Source organism: Festucalex cinctus, chromosome 7 (genome assembly GCF_051991245.1).
Source record: "Festucalex cinctus isolate MCC-2025b chromosome 7, RoL_Fcin_1.0, whole genome shotgun sequence".
Taxonomy (NCBI): Eukaryota; Metazoa; Chordata; class Actinopteri; order Syngnathiformes; family Syngnathidae; genus Festucalex; species Festucalex cinctus.
Window position 1 is genome coordinate 5,830,001 of NC_135417.1, and position 14,959 is coordinate 5,844,959.

Consider the following 14,959-nt stretch of genomic DNA (forward strand, 5'->3'; position numbering starts at 1 on the left):
TGCTAATATACAAACACAACCACACAGGAACTGAACCCTGCCAGTAGTCCAGATGTGAGGGGGAGGAAGAATGGGAAGGAGGGGAGTAAAAAAAACACTAAAAGTCAGGCATTGTGTCCATTTACACGCGCTCACGCTCAGCTTGAGCTTGAACAACGCCCTTTTTGGAGCGCGTGGGAGGACTCATCACCAACTGTTTGATTTCACACACATCAATCGACAACACCTCGACCAAAAAGCTCCTCAATCGACTTACTTGAGCTGAAGTCTAGACAGACTTTGTTTAAATTAGATCGAGCGCTCTTGACAAATACCAGCTTTCATTTCTGCGTTAAGATTTATCCCCCAAAACATTTCGTGCGCAGTCTTTTTCACAGAAGCAAAAGACGCAGCGTTTTGCTGCTGTCTGTAGGGGATATTAATAGTCATCGCAAGGCTATAGTTTGAGGGAAGCCTTCTGAGCGCAGGGCTTTGCCAGTAGTTCTTGATTTACCAACCAAACGTGCAATTATGTGTACACCACACAAATACCAATTTGGGTGTGTAAAGAAACCGGTGGAGGTTTAAAGAGAATACCAGAGCAGGATGATATACGCAGTCGGAGTATGTGGCTTTATTATTCATTATATAGGATTTGGGGAGGTGGGGGAATAACCCAAAATTCTAAACGACAATGCTACTGTCTTTATGTGTGGCACAGTGGAACGCTAATAACATAGTGGAGTTTCCACAGTCACCGTACTGTAATTCACCCGCTACTTATCATAGCTACGCAGTGCATAACAGTTAAGCTCACTGCGTTTTTCTTTCGGGGGGCTGAGCGAGTCGCTGCCGATGGAACTTGTGGATTCCAGTTACGGCGGCGTCATAAAGACACAAATAGTGGGAATCTGAACCCTCAAAAGTTTGTTGGTCTTGTTGCGGTGCTGACTGGGAATCAAATGTCATCCAGAGTGTGGAAAGGTTGGGGATTTTGTTTTTCAAGTCAAAATGAGTGCCAACTGTGCTTGCCCCCATTATGCCTCATTGATGTGTTCTTTTTTTTTTTTTTTCTTTTTTCACAAAATGCACCGCACACAAGGGGGAAAAAAAAAGCTGAGCCTCAACAACCAAAACCACTTCCTTACTTTGGTCCTTATACTTTCCACCACAGCGCTCGGTGCCTTCCAAGCAGACCAGAGGGATATGAATAATCAACCTTGGCTCCGTCTGACAGAAAAGAAGCCTGGTAATGCATAAGTCATACAGTGCTTCCTTTCTCCAGCAGTTTATTTGGAGGCACAGTCGAATGAGACGAGGAGAACCGGAACTGGTTAAATAGGGGGCGCCAGATGGTCAAATAAACAAAATAGAATTAGCATTACCACCTATGCAATTATCAATATTATCGACGAGTTCAAACACAACGCGCTTGCTTCTCACAAATGCCGTTTATTTATCCGGTTTAATAACAAATTCTGCTCTGCAGATGTGCAAATAAAACGGGCATCTGCGTGTCACATGTGACCCAAAGAAACTTAAAGAGAGAAAAGCGTTTCGCACTTGAGTGATTGAGTTCATTTCTAGTAAATAATGTATTTATTTGAGTTTATATTTTTTTGTAGCACAACATTCATTTTAATATACAGTAAAAATGATATTTCTTGGGCATCTCAAGGATGATTTGTGGGTTGTAGCATACTTTCTCATGCTTTCGCATGCTGTGCAGGGAATTCAAATGGGGTGAGCAGTCCGTGTCAGAACAATAGCATCTATAAACTAAAATAATTACAATTAGCACCATATTGTCCAATAGGAACAGATGTTTATTTGTCTTCAATTGATAATGCACTTTGCAGCAAATTGGGGTACAGAGTCCACTATTTGAGGAAATAATTTATATAAACTTCTCATAATTTGTGTGTCTTTTTGTGCCAACTTTTATAATGGTCAATGAAGCAAGCCCTATGAACTTTGCCTAGCAACAAGCGGACACTAATTGACCAGATTTTCAAAATGAAATACCAGGAAACTACAAATTAATTTCACTGAAAATCAAATTTACAATAAATTAGCACCAGGAAACCTTTTCAAACAAATGTAATCACCAGTCAATCTGGTGACTGGTGGTTGTGTTTTTAATTTAGCTAATGCTAAATGCTATATTGGTTGGCAGTTCAATGATATTAAAAACAAAAACAAAACAAAAAAACCTCCAAAACAATGCACTCATCATTATCCAACTTTTTCTACTCGGTCCATCTAGCAAAACCTTGTTTATAAAACTGAAAATCAAAAACACAAACGTGATTTTCAGGTCTGTAAATAAAAACAACCCACGACCCTTGTGAGGAATGAGCGATTACGAAAATGGATGGATGGATGAAATAAAAACAAGCAAGTATTGCACCGCTTTCACAAAATATGTGCACACTCCCAAGACAGGGGCGCAACATTTTTTAGGGGTAGACAACCTAAATTTCCACACCATATCTCCGATTGGAAACGCGCCACCAGAGATGCTCAGCTCGCTTAGTCTGACTACATTTCCCATGATACTTAGACATAGGAAGTAGTTCTAGTTATGCTGTGACGGAGATGCCAAGTGAAAGTAATTATGAAGGAATTGAACAGTTAAAGGGATACTTCATTATTTAGCCCATTATAGCAAAAACAACGTAATATTTTGTCTATAATTAATTTTATCCTTTCATTATTTTTCACGTACAATTAGTACCTTTAAAAACACATTTTGCAACTTGCTGTCGACTGAAAATGACATCACAAGGGCTCAGGTAACCAATCACAGCTCACTCAAACCGGAATCCTCAGAACTGGGAGGCAGACGTGCTAACCACTCACCACCGTGCCGCCGCATATCATTCATTTATACAAATATGATATGATGCAGGTAAACATAATTGATGACTAAACATTGGCTTTAATAGAAACATATAAAAATAATAACATATGATTAAACATAATGCCCTGCGATTGGCTGGCGACCAATTCAGGGTGTACCCCGCCTACGGCCCGAAGCCAGCTGGGATAGGCTCCAGCACCCCCTGCGACCCTTGTGAGAGTAAGCAGTCAAGAAAATGGGTGGATGGATGAATTAAACATAATTTGAGCTCATTTGTTATTTCATACGGGCGGCACGGAGGTCGAGTGGTTAGCACGTCCGCCTCCCAGTTCTGAGGACTCCGGTTCGAGTCCAGGCTCCGGCCTTCCTGGGTGGAGTTTGCATGTTCTCCCCGTGTCCGCGTGGGTCTTCTCCGGGTACTCCGGTCTCCTCCCACATTCCAAAGACATGCATGGCAGGTTAATTGGGCGCTCCGAATTGTCCCTAGGTGTGCTTGTGAGTTTGGATGGCTATTCGTCTCTGTGTGCCCTGCGATTGGCTGGCAACCAGTCCAGGGTGTCCCCCGCCTACTGCCCAGAGCCACCTGAGATAGGCGCCAGCACCCCCCGCGACCCTTGTGAGGAATAAGCGGTCAAGAAAATGGATGGATGGATGGATGTTATTTCATAAGTGTGTATCAAACTGGTAGCACGTCGCACTTTAACTCATTCACTGCCAGCCATTTTCATGTTCTATTGCTATCAAAACATGGAACCTACAAAAAGAAAAATGTGTCTCTTCTTTCATCAGGAAAAAAAAAAAAAAAAAGTACGGTATATTTTTTTAATCTGTTTTTATGTTTTGTAGCAATTAGCATTAGAATTAGCTAAGTTTCATCATTATTCACAAACCTGTTGAAAATACTGGGAAATAGAGCTTGTTGCAACATGGACCTGGTTGATCTTTTATACTTGGCTGCCACCTGCTGGCCGTTTTTTTTTTTTTTTTTTTTTTTTTATTGTAATAAATACCATCTCTTTAAGTGGCCGCTTCAGGTCAGAAACTGCATCAAAACCTTCATACAAAAACTCTAGCATACAAAAACCTAAAAAACATATAAATACGTTTTTGGGAGTGAATGAGTTAATAGCCAAGAAGTAGCTCTCAGCTTAAAAAATGTTGTCGAGTTCCCACGGGTGCTATGTGACGGCCCCCGTCGCGAATCACCTGGACAAGGAGGAAGTGCTTTTGCACGTTTTGCCCAATGCAGAAGTAGCTTGTGCATGTATCACCCATGGTGTCATTGACCACAATTTAAAAAGTTAAAAGCAGCTAAATAAAGTTCTTTCGAGGTCAAATTCCATTCAAATAAATGAATACAACTGAAAGATAACAGTACAGTATTTGTTTCAAGGAATTACTCAACAAGGTGAGGCCAATTAAAAAAATTTTATGTGCTTTTTTTGGAAGTCAAAAAGCACAAGCCATGAGCGGCAGGATGGCGAGTGATGTTTACGCACAAGTGAGGTAGAACCTGCCTGTGCTGGAAGGGAATGTGTTGTATTTTAGCCTTAAGTGTATAATCACAGGGTTTGGTTCAACGCACTCTCCAATTTAACTGTGATTCTGTCTGTTGTTGATTACCGCCTATATGTTCATACATGAGTAACCCACTCTGACTCAGAAAGCCACATCAAAATGATTTCATTTTGATTTAATAACTATAAACTAAAGTGAATTATTGACTCGTAACATACAGTACAGGTGAGTCACATTTTAGTTTCTGTCATAATTTCATGGGCATTACTGTACAGTATACATCAAATAATGAAACAAATAAATAATAATAATTTTACAAAGCAAATTTATTTATTTTTCAATTAAATGTTAGTTTATAGCCATACAGTTTCAGATTATTATTATTTTCAGCATTACATACATTGCATATCGTCGCTGCTATGTGAAAAACACTTATGTCCATTTTTCCCCCCATTTTTTATTTTTTTTATTTTTACATTTTTGGGATATTGATTGATTGAATTATGTTTTATTTTATTATCTGTTCTCATTGCTGCTGGACATGTAAATTTCCCAGAGGGAGCCATCCCAAAGGGATCAATAAAGTCAAGTCTAAGTCTAAGTCTAAGTCTAAGTCTAAGTCTAAGTCTAAGTCTAAGTCTAAGTCTAAGTCTATGAAACTGAATGCAGACATCCCAAAAATGTAAAAATAAAAATGTGGGAAAAAAATGGACTTAAGTGTTTTTCACATAGCAGCGACGATATGCAATGTATGTAATGCTGAAAATAATAATTATAATAATTATTTTTTTTATTTTTACATTTTTGGGATGAAACTGAATGCAGACATCCCAAAAATGTAAAAATAAAAATGGGGGGGAAAAAATGGACACGAGTGTTTTTCACATAATTTTCAAATTGCTTTAGCATTTCATTATTTTTTATTTTTAAATGGGAGTGCTCACACTATATCCACTATACTATAGACACGTAAACAATTTATGGGTAATGGAGCAGATGTTTAATGTTTGAAGTGCGATGAAAAAGACCTTGAGAAGAATGAGATAAGAGCCCACATATTACTGAGCTTGAAGTCACTTTACCACTGCTGGACTGCAGGATGAAGGGAATTAAGCTTTTGGTTCTCCTTGCTCTCTGTGGAAGTGCAGGTATAGTTAATTTTAATTTTTTTTTTTAAATAAAATTGCATAATACAGTATAGCGAAGGATCATAAACTTGTTATATAAATTGGGGTTCAGTGAGATTAATTTGATCAGTTAATTTAGTTTTATTTGTCACGGTGATTTAAAAAAAAATAATAATAATTTTTTATTTATTTATTTATTTATTTATAGGAAATTTAGGTCACTGCTTACACTAACAACATGACAGTGAAACTTGTTTACCGAAGTTGATGTTGCCAATTTTCGTTTGCAATATTAGGCAACTTTTTTTGACTCCTCTTCTGACTTTCCGTGAAATTATATTCGCTTGAACAGACAGCATGAGCAGAATTATTTTTGCATAGTGTTCTGTAGAACAAAAAAAGGAGGGTGGAGGGCAGTCATAAAGTTTATCACGTTGAACAGTGCCAAAGAAACGGTGCCCATTTATATGTTGCAAAAGCTGTGATTTACCGACAGAAGTCATTTCTGGATTCAGCAAATCTGGCAGTAATCAGGCATGGGTGTGGCTAGTAAAAGTGAACTGTGTTTAATCACTTTTTCACTTTGGCCCAGATGGGTTATTTTTTTTTTTTTTTTTTTTTTTTTGTTAATCCGAAACTGCATTTTGCATTTAGTTGCGTTGTTTTTGTGAGGTATTAAAATGTGGATCCGAAATGTTTACATAAGACTGAAAGCAGATGTATCCTTTTATTCCAGCGTTTCCAAACCTTTATTGAGCCATTTGAAAAAAAAAAAAAATGCCACAGCACACCAGCAAACTTCAAGGGAAGGGTCAGTTATTCAAGCAGCGTCCATCTGGTGGGGCTGCAGGTGTGCGCCACAGTAAGACCTCAAACAGACTAAACAGGTCTTCCTGGCTTTGAATTTGGAGCCAAGACGTTGGTCGCATGGTCCCTCATCTCATTCAATTTGGTTGAAAACCGCTGTTGACATTTCGCGTGAGTCCTTTGGTGAACTTAATGTTGCACAGCGGGCACAGCCATTTTTGCTCTTCCGATGCTGATGCATGCCTGGCAGAAGTTGTGGTCACGTGGTGTCGACATCGGCTCTGTGAACACTTCAAAGTCGACGGACCACAGGAACTGGTCTTCACATGCGAAACTACTGGCTGTGGCCATGTCTACACAACAAGTGACCTGATGGTCACCAGATATTCACATGCACATTTAGAGACATTAATATCTCAAAACAGGTGGGAAATGTATCATACAACACAAAACATGATACAACAAAGAAACCGCATAGCAACTGACAACATCATCGCCATCACAAAGGACAAATAAAGACCCATAAGAACACAATGACCCAACCCAAAACAGTCATAACGCTGGCGTGAGCATCCGAATTTGATTTGTGGTCAATCGAGGGCAAGGGTGTGACTGCCATTTGACATGTTTGAATGTGATTGGTTCATTCTGAACACAGACACATCCCAGTGTAACAGGGTGTGCACATTTGTGCAACCACATTATTTCAGTTACAATTTTTGGGTGTTCTCCTCTAATTGAACTTTAATACAATTGTGGAAAAACGTTTTAAAATGGTTCATCATGGCATTTGAACATGGGTGTGCAGTTTTTCTTTCTTTTTTTTCACCACTGTATGTGAAGATTGATGTAGGGTGGCCAAATATCCTCTTTTGTCTCGCCACTTTTTTTTTTTTTTAAATCATGAAAATTTCATTTTTTTTAATTTTTTTTTTACATACCTCACTTCCTGCATGTTTGAATAAGGCCCTGTGTGGTTCAGCAGATCAAAATTTTAGCTCACTGGTAGCGCTCAATGCTCCCAAACAGACATCAAAAGAGAATTATGTTTTTTTTATTTTATTTTCTACCAGGGTTATTATAGTTTTTCAATTTTCATTTTAGTTAGTTTTTTATTTTGTTTTGAGTTTTTTTTTTTAATTTAGTTAGTTTTAATTAGTTTTCAGGGAGGTTCTGTTTTGTTTTTTGTTTTTTAATTAATAATTTTAGTTACAGTATTTAATAAATGCTTTGTTTGAGTTTAGTTTTAGTTAGTGTCAATATTAGTTTTAGTTAAAAAAACAACAACAACGTGTATTGCTTGTGCGCAATATTAAAAAAAAACACCATCGGAGTGATGTCATCTGAAGATACTTTTTTCTATTGGCTGTTGTTAGATTACGTCATTTCTGTGCGACACGCTTTCAAACGTCCTTATTCCGGTTAATATCAAAATAAATCTACCGTACTTAAAATCACCCCTAAAGGCTCATGTATTAAATTAATTACCAAAGACTAAAACGAAGGACATTTTTGCTCCAATTATAGTTAGTTTTAGTTAGTTTTTTAAACATAAAATGCCGTTTCAGTTAGTTTTCGTTTTTTAAAAAGCGTTTTTGTTTTTATTTCATTAACGAAATTGTTTTTTATTTTTTTATTTATTTATTTATTTCAGTTTTAGTTCTTTTTGTTAGTTTTAGTTAACTAAAATAACCTTGGGAGGCATATGTTGTAATGTATGGCATCCTTGAGAAAACTTTCATTTAAGTATCTCGAGTACGGGTCCTTTTTTTTTTAAATATGGTCACCCAACTGATGGATTTGTTGTGATGGTTTGACAATTTCAGTTGCAGCTGCCCTGAAGGATGACGACAGAATAGTTGGCGGGTACGAGTGTCCCAGAAACTCGGTGCCCTACCAAGTGTCTCTCTTCACGGGATACAACTTCTGTGGAGGGGTTCTCCTGTCCCCAGAATGGGTGCTCTCTGCTGCCCACTGCAGCTCAAAGTGAGAAAGATACTTGTGAAATCATGACGCGTTTTCGTGAACCTTACAACTCCTCATCTAGTTCTGACCAAAACAAAGAGATCAGAACACATTACTCCAGTACTTAAGGATTTACACTGGCTCCCAGTCAGCTGTAGAATCGATTTTAAAGTTCTGCTACTCGTCTATAAATCGCTAAATGGTTTGGGTCCTGAATATATCCAAGAAATGCTGATTGAGTACAAACCCAGCAGGGCTCTGAGATCGACAGACTTGGGCCAACTAGTGGAACCCAGAGTTCGAAGCAAACACGGTGAAGCTGCATTTAGCTATTATGCTGCACACAGATGGAATAGGCTGCCAACAGAAGTGAAGTCAGCCCCGAGTGTAAATGCTTTTAAATCCAGGTTAAAAACTTTGCTTTTTTCTTATACCTTTGATTAGGGACTTTTAAACAGCTTTAATTAAGTGTTTTTTGTTTTGTTTTGTTTTTAAACTTCCTTATGTTAAATGTTTTAAAGTTTGTTGAATAATGTTTTATTGTATGTTCTTTTTAGTAAATTTTGTAACCTATTTTCATTTATTTTTCTTCCTCTGAATGTTAACTACTGTTTCTTGATGCTTATGTGTTGTCTTTCCTTGTGTAAAGCGCATTGAGTTGCCTTGTGTATGAAATGTGCTATACAAATAAACTTGCCTTGCCTTGCCTAGATCCAATGTAGAGGTACGGCTGGGGGAGCATGACATCTGGGAGCCCGAGGGCCCCGAGCAGCACATCATGTCTGCGAAATTCATTCGCCACCCGGAGTACAACCCCCGCACGCAGGATAGCGACATCATGCTCATCAAGCTGAGTCGAACCGCCTCTCTGACCAGCCACGTGCGCCCTGCGACGCTCCCTTCCAAATGTGCCACCGATGGGACCATGTGCCATGTGTCTGGTTGGGGGAGCATCCGCCCCAGTGATGAAGGCTGTGAGTCATGTCACTAAAGTCATGCAAGTACTGTAATACGTTCTGGGGAAAAAATGCCTCTGAAGTCTTAGAAAAACTTTGTTTATATGTGTGACATCATGTAAGACGTCAAAAACTTGTGAAACCAGCTCAGTGAGCGTCTAAACCAGAAGTGGGATTTTTATTTATTTTAATTTTATAGCTGTAAATAACTTAGATGATAAATTGAGTACATCATAGGTTAAATTATTAATACACTACCATGTTCTTTTGCCTCTTTGTGCTTCCTTTGCAGTATCATTTTTTTATTTTTTTTTAAAGCGACCTTTTTTTTTTTTTTCCCTCCAACAAAAGAGCTTTTACCTGCATACTTACTTATTGTCTGATTGTGATGCCATTACACGCGAGAAAGCCTATGGGAGGTTACAACTATATTTTACAAAAATGTTGTATCATAATATCTGTATCCCATATTTTCATCTATAATGTGTGGGTCTGGAATGGAGTTGTCACTACTGAATATTTTTAGAATCCATGATTCTATCAATTATTCCATTGATTAATCAAATAATCAGATAAAAGTTTATTTTGTGTTTTAAGTAGTAGCCAGGCAGTTACTGTATTGTTTTGTCATGTAAAAAAAACAACAACTAACCAGCAAAACAATATCACATAAAAGAGATTGATGTTGTACTCATCAACATTTTTGAAAGCTACAAAATTTAAAAAAAAGAAAAAAAAGAAGCTGTTTTCAAATGTATTATTTTAATCAACAAAAAAAATCAGACTGCTGTCATAAAGGACTAAATAAAAATAAATCACAGAATAATTACTATTGAGAGGGTGAAATCAGAGAATTTGGATAATACTAAGTTAATGGCTCTAACCTATATTATTAAAGTAGTTGTCAATTATTTTAAATTGACAATCGATTAGTTGTCAATTCATTTTGACACCTCTAGTCTGGAATATATACTCTTCTCTGAACAGGGCTTCAATGTAATATGATAGTCGCAAATATTAAAAAGCACAATTGCCACTAGTAAGGGTCTTTCTTCTCACTTAATTTGTCAGATGATAAGTCATTTTATTTATTTCATTTTGCTTTACTCGACTTTATGTTTCATGTTGTTTTGATTTTAACTATCAATCTAGTGTGCTTGTATTCAGCTGCTGTTGTTTCTAAAGTGCTTTATAAATAAAGTTGAGTTATTTTACATTTAGTGAACTATATGATGCTACTGTGTCATCATACTGTAAAATCCTAAATGCATCACATGCACACTAAATTGACAATAGAACCTCTGTCTTCAATTTTATTTAGCAAGGTTTCCTCATACGCTGCAGTGCCTTGATGTCCCTCTCCTGAGTGATGATGCATGCTTTAATGCATATCCTTTCCAAATCACTGACAACATGATCTGTGCTGGTTACCTGGAGGGAGGTAAAGACTCCTGTCAGGTAATTTGGAGATGTCGGTCTAACGGTGTGGTTCTGAGTCTCAAATTTGCCATATTTTTTTTCTCCTTCATTCACAGGGTGACTCCGGGGGTCCAATGGCATGCGACGGCGTGCTCCAAGGAGTTGTGTCGTGGGGGAAAGGCTGCGCGCTGAGAAACAAGCCGGGAGTGTACACTAAAGTGTGCAATTACGTCACGTGGATCAAGAAGACAATGATGACAGGCTAGACTTGGAAGACTGATGTGAGAACATTGTGAAATGTCCTTGTGGTCTATCAATGTGGCAACACACTGTATTTTGGTGCAAAAAGAGGCTAAAAATAAATCACATGAGAACGTGCATTTCTGTCACTTTTTTTCACACTAGCACAAACCGTGTGAACAATTTTTTTCCTTTTTTCTTTTTAAACGTTAATAGTTTCAATCAAACTTGACTGACAGGTGTTTTGGTAACATCGAAAGGGTTTCATTATGCCAGTGCCACAATTTATAATGTTGGTAAGCATTACGCTGACTTAAGTGGCAATCCTCAAGCTTTTCCAAATTATTTAACAGCACCGCAAACTGTGTTTTTTATAAAATGGCTGCAAAATGGTCATGTACAAAAATCCTGAGTAGAACACAACTTTACTAACATGACATTTACCGTCAAGAAAACAGTAAATCATTAGAGCAAAAAATACTGCAAAGCTGCGCCATGCGGCTTTAAAATTGCAAAGCATGCAACTCTCTGGACTTTCTCCATAATCACTGAATGGAGAGTGAAGTTCCAAATGTAGTATTTAGCCGGCTTTGCTCTGCGCTAAAATGCAATTGGAAGGTCATGTTTTAGTGGTTGTGTGTGAACTTAAATGCAGGGGAAACAAACAACACATTTTGTCATTGGTTATTTACAGTACATACATGGTACTTTTAAGTCTTGAGCCAGTCACGGAGTTTTTGTACATGATCTGTGTGGATGCTATATGGCACAATACTGGAATCTGAAAGATTTCAGCTTTGATTTAACAGCCTTAAAGATAGATTTATCTGTCAACAGTCAAAACATTAGTCAATGTCACCCAAGTAAGCAGGTTACTGTACAACAATCTAGTGTAGTGATTCCTTCCTGCATTGTCCCTTGGTACATTGGTGTGTCGTGAGATTCACTTAATTGGCCCAAAAATGATCATTTACAAGTAATGTAACGATAAATAGACTCTTTGCTAGCGACGGACAGTGACAGGTAGAATAATTCCATGCTCTCCCACTAGATGGCAGAAGGTACAATTGGCAAGTGTACACGCCTGTTGGCAGTCACATAACAGAGAGGACATTCTACTGTTAAGCGTTTGAGTCACTCTGAGGGAAAAAGTTGCTAAATTTAAAAAGAAAACTGCTAGATTGGCATCAATCACTTTACTAGTTACTGTTTAATAAATTACTTCCTGCTGTACTTCAAAATAAAAGAATCAAAGCGCGAACTCTACACCAACTACTGAGCCGCTTTTGAGGTTAGACTCGTATTTTGAAAGCGCGCCTGCCGGATACACATTTCCAGCAAACATGGCGGCGGCGGGGAGTAGCTGCTGGAAAGCTCCCGAGGTTTACAAACACCACGAACAGCGGAAAGTGTGCATTTCTCGAGCTAAATATCGAGAAGGAAGGAAAGCCAGGGCCGTAAAGGTAATCTGCAAAGTCCTGTCATATAATATAAAGTTGACAGTTGAATGTTAACAGCGCATCGATGTCCTGTGTGACGCTAAAGAATGTAAACAAACTTGATGTGGGAACATCAGTGTCGTCTTCTCTGCTTCTCAGGTGTACACCATCAATTTGGAGTCGTGTTACGTGATGATCCAAGGGGTCCCCGCCATTGGCGTTACGACAGAACTCATCCAGCTGTGTGCTTTGTATGGAGTCGTGCAAGAGTACAGACCTTTGGACGAGTACCCCGCCGAGGAGTTTACCGAGGTTTACCTCGTCAAGTTCCAGAAGCTCACTAGTGCAAGGTTCATACAACTGTTGCTAAATGTTTAGAAAAGCGAAAAATATATCTTAGCGCAGGAGCAAAGTATTATTTACTGTTAACAAGTTTCCTTAAATTTTAGTTTTATTTTTTTTTTCAGAGCTGCAAAACGACACATGGATGAGCAAAGTTTCTATGGCGGCGTTCTGCATGTTTGTTATGTCCCTGAATATGAGACTGTGCAGGACACCAGGATGAAGCTGCAGGACCGGAGGAGATACGTAATGAGGATGGCACAGAACAGAGGTACACGCCTACTTCGAGTAATACACGGAAAAGAAACAAACCACTATAGTTCAAGGAAAAAAAAAAATATGTCAATTTAATTTTAGTCAAGAGTTTTTGTTGTAACAGAATGAGATTTTCTAAAAATAAGATATGGTTATATAACATAAAAAAGTATAGTATTACTAGAAGGAAGTTATAATAATACAAGAATAAAAGGTAACATATTGTGAGAAAAAGTTCCACATTTTTAGAAAGTAATATACTCGAATAAGGTCTTAGTGACATTTTTTGAATCGACATAAAGTTGCAAAATGATGAGAATAACATTATTATTATTATTATTATTATTATTATTATTATTATTATTATTATTATTATTATCATTATTATTATTATTTGGAATAAGATTGTAATATTGCAAAAAAAGATTGCCATACTCGGAGAAAAACAAACGAGAACAAAATTGTAGAATTGCTAATATTTGTCTCCACTACAAATATTATACAATGAACTTGAAAAAATATTGTAAATTGGTCTTGTATTTTCCCAATGTATGTTTATATTTTTAATTGCAATTCTGTATTTTTCGGTTTAAAGCCCGAGAGAGGGAGCAGGAAGAGGCAGTGAACGAGGAGCCCCCGTCAGCAGAACCCACATCAGCCGTCATTCCGGCACACTGTGAAACGAGTGGCCATGACAATCAAGGAGGAAGTTGGAACGTGGACTGTCCCTACCATTCATCCTTTCCTCCACTGCCTCTACCTCCTCAGGAACATCACAACTCCACACACAAAAGCCACCGCGAGACTGTACCAACAGAGGATAAAATGGGGACATTGCACAACGCCGTCGTTCATTCGAAAGAAGAGGCGGCGGCGACAGACTCGAGCCACTGCCAAAAACACTCACATAAATCTAGCGGTGCACGAGTTACACTGACCTCGAATCAGCCGTCTGCGGTCACGTTTGTACCGAGAACAACACACTTGGAGAGCAGAAAACGCAAGTCGGACGAGCTTGCGTCACACTCGCCGGCTGAGGTCATCGGAAAAAGTGAGCCACTCATTGGACCGAAACTAGAGGACGCTCCTAAAGTGGACATGGAGGACGTGTCGCTGAACACAACTGTCAACTTGATCAGGAACACAATGAAACAGGTAGCATGTCTTCAAACAAATTCCTTTGTAATGGATGCAAGTTCCTAAATAAAATGTTTCTTTTTGCTTTAGGTGGAATCTGTTCCCGATCTCAAGCCAGTGGAAAAAAAGATAAAACCACGTCGAAGAATTTGATCTTGTCACTGCTGATATTCTCATCACAAATATTAATAAAACAAATCAATTTTTTTCTTTGAACGTCTTTTGGATTTGTTGACACGTTTTGTATGTTGTCCTGCTTTCTGCGAGTTTCCTCTGGATGCTCTTGCATCCTCCCGCATCCCAAAACGCTGCATGTTTGGTTAATTGAAGACTCTAAATCAGCGGTGTCAAACATACGGCCCGCGGGGTTTAATCCGGCCCACGAGATGATTTTGTAAAGTAAAAAAAAATAAAAAAATTGTAATGTCGGACTAATTAACTCCTTTACTGCCAAACCTTATCCAAAAAGACAACCCCTAAAGCACAAATATTGGACACGATGACTAAGTAAACATGGTGGATGCCATATGAAATATTGGATTCCATTCTCTCATTCGAAAAAAACAGCATGATTCTACTTTATTCCGTTCTTCCTGCGTATTTCCTATGATCCACCATGTTTTCACGTAAATTGATCCACGGAATCCAATTGAAAAGAGATTCAATGCTGCCATCTGCTGGCCATGGTGGGTGTTTTAAATTTATTTTTTAATTAATTATTATTATTTATTTTTTAATGTTTTCATCTCATTCATGAAAGCAGAGCTGCACAAGATGTTGCGGTGTCCATTGGGAAAACAAAAACAAAAATACAGTTGACGTCAATTAACGTTATTGGCAGAACTCGTTGCGATTTCCGTTAACGTTAATTACCATTCTTGGCAGGAAAAGAGTTAATCATCCAGCCACAAT

The 14,959-nt window shown here is 38.1% G+C and overlaps 2 protein-coding genes across 2 annotated transcripts; both read left to right on the forward strand.

The window, feature by feature from the left end:
* The first annotated feature begins 7,711 nt into the window (after positions 1 to 7,711).
* LOC144022502 (trypsin-3-like) lies at positions 7,712 to 10,981 on the forward strand. Its single transcript, XM_077527360.1, has 4 exons — positions 7,712 to 8,280; positions 8,971 to 9,233; positions 10,537 to 10,673; positions 10,751 to 10,981. The coding sequence occupies exons 2-4, from the start codon at positions 9,038 to 9,040 to the stop codon at positions 10,898 to 10,900; spliced, it is 483 nt and encodes a 160-aa protein (XP_077383486.1). The 5' UTR covers positions 7,712 to 8,280; positions 8,971 to 9,037; the 3' UTR covers positions 10,901 to 10,981.
* Positions 10,982 to 12,149: 1,168 nt separating this feature from the next.
* rbm48 (RNA binding motif protein 48) lies at positions 12,150 to 14,267 on the forward strand. The gene is made up of 5 exons (XM_077527190.1): positions 12,150 to 12,337; positions 12,473 to 12,663; positions 12,781 to 12,926; positions 13,506 to 14,065; positions 14,138 to 14,267. Exons 1-5 carry the CDS (start codon positions 12,218 to 12,220, stop codon positions 14,198 to 14,200), a joined length of 1,080 nt encoding a protein of 359 aa, XP_077383316.1. The 5' UTR covers positions 12,150 to 12,217; the 3' UTR covers positions 14,201 to 14,267.
* The last annotated feature ends 692 nt before the right edge of the window (positions 14,268 to 14,959 follow it).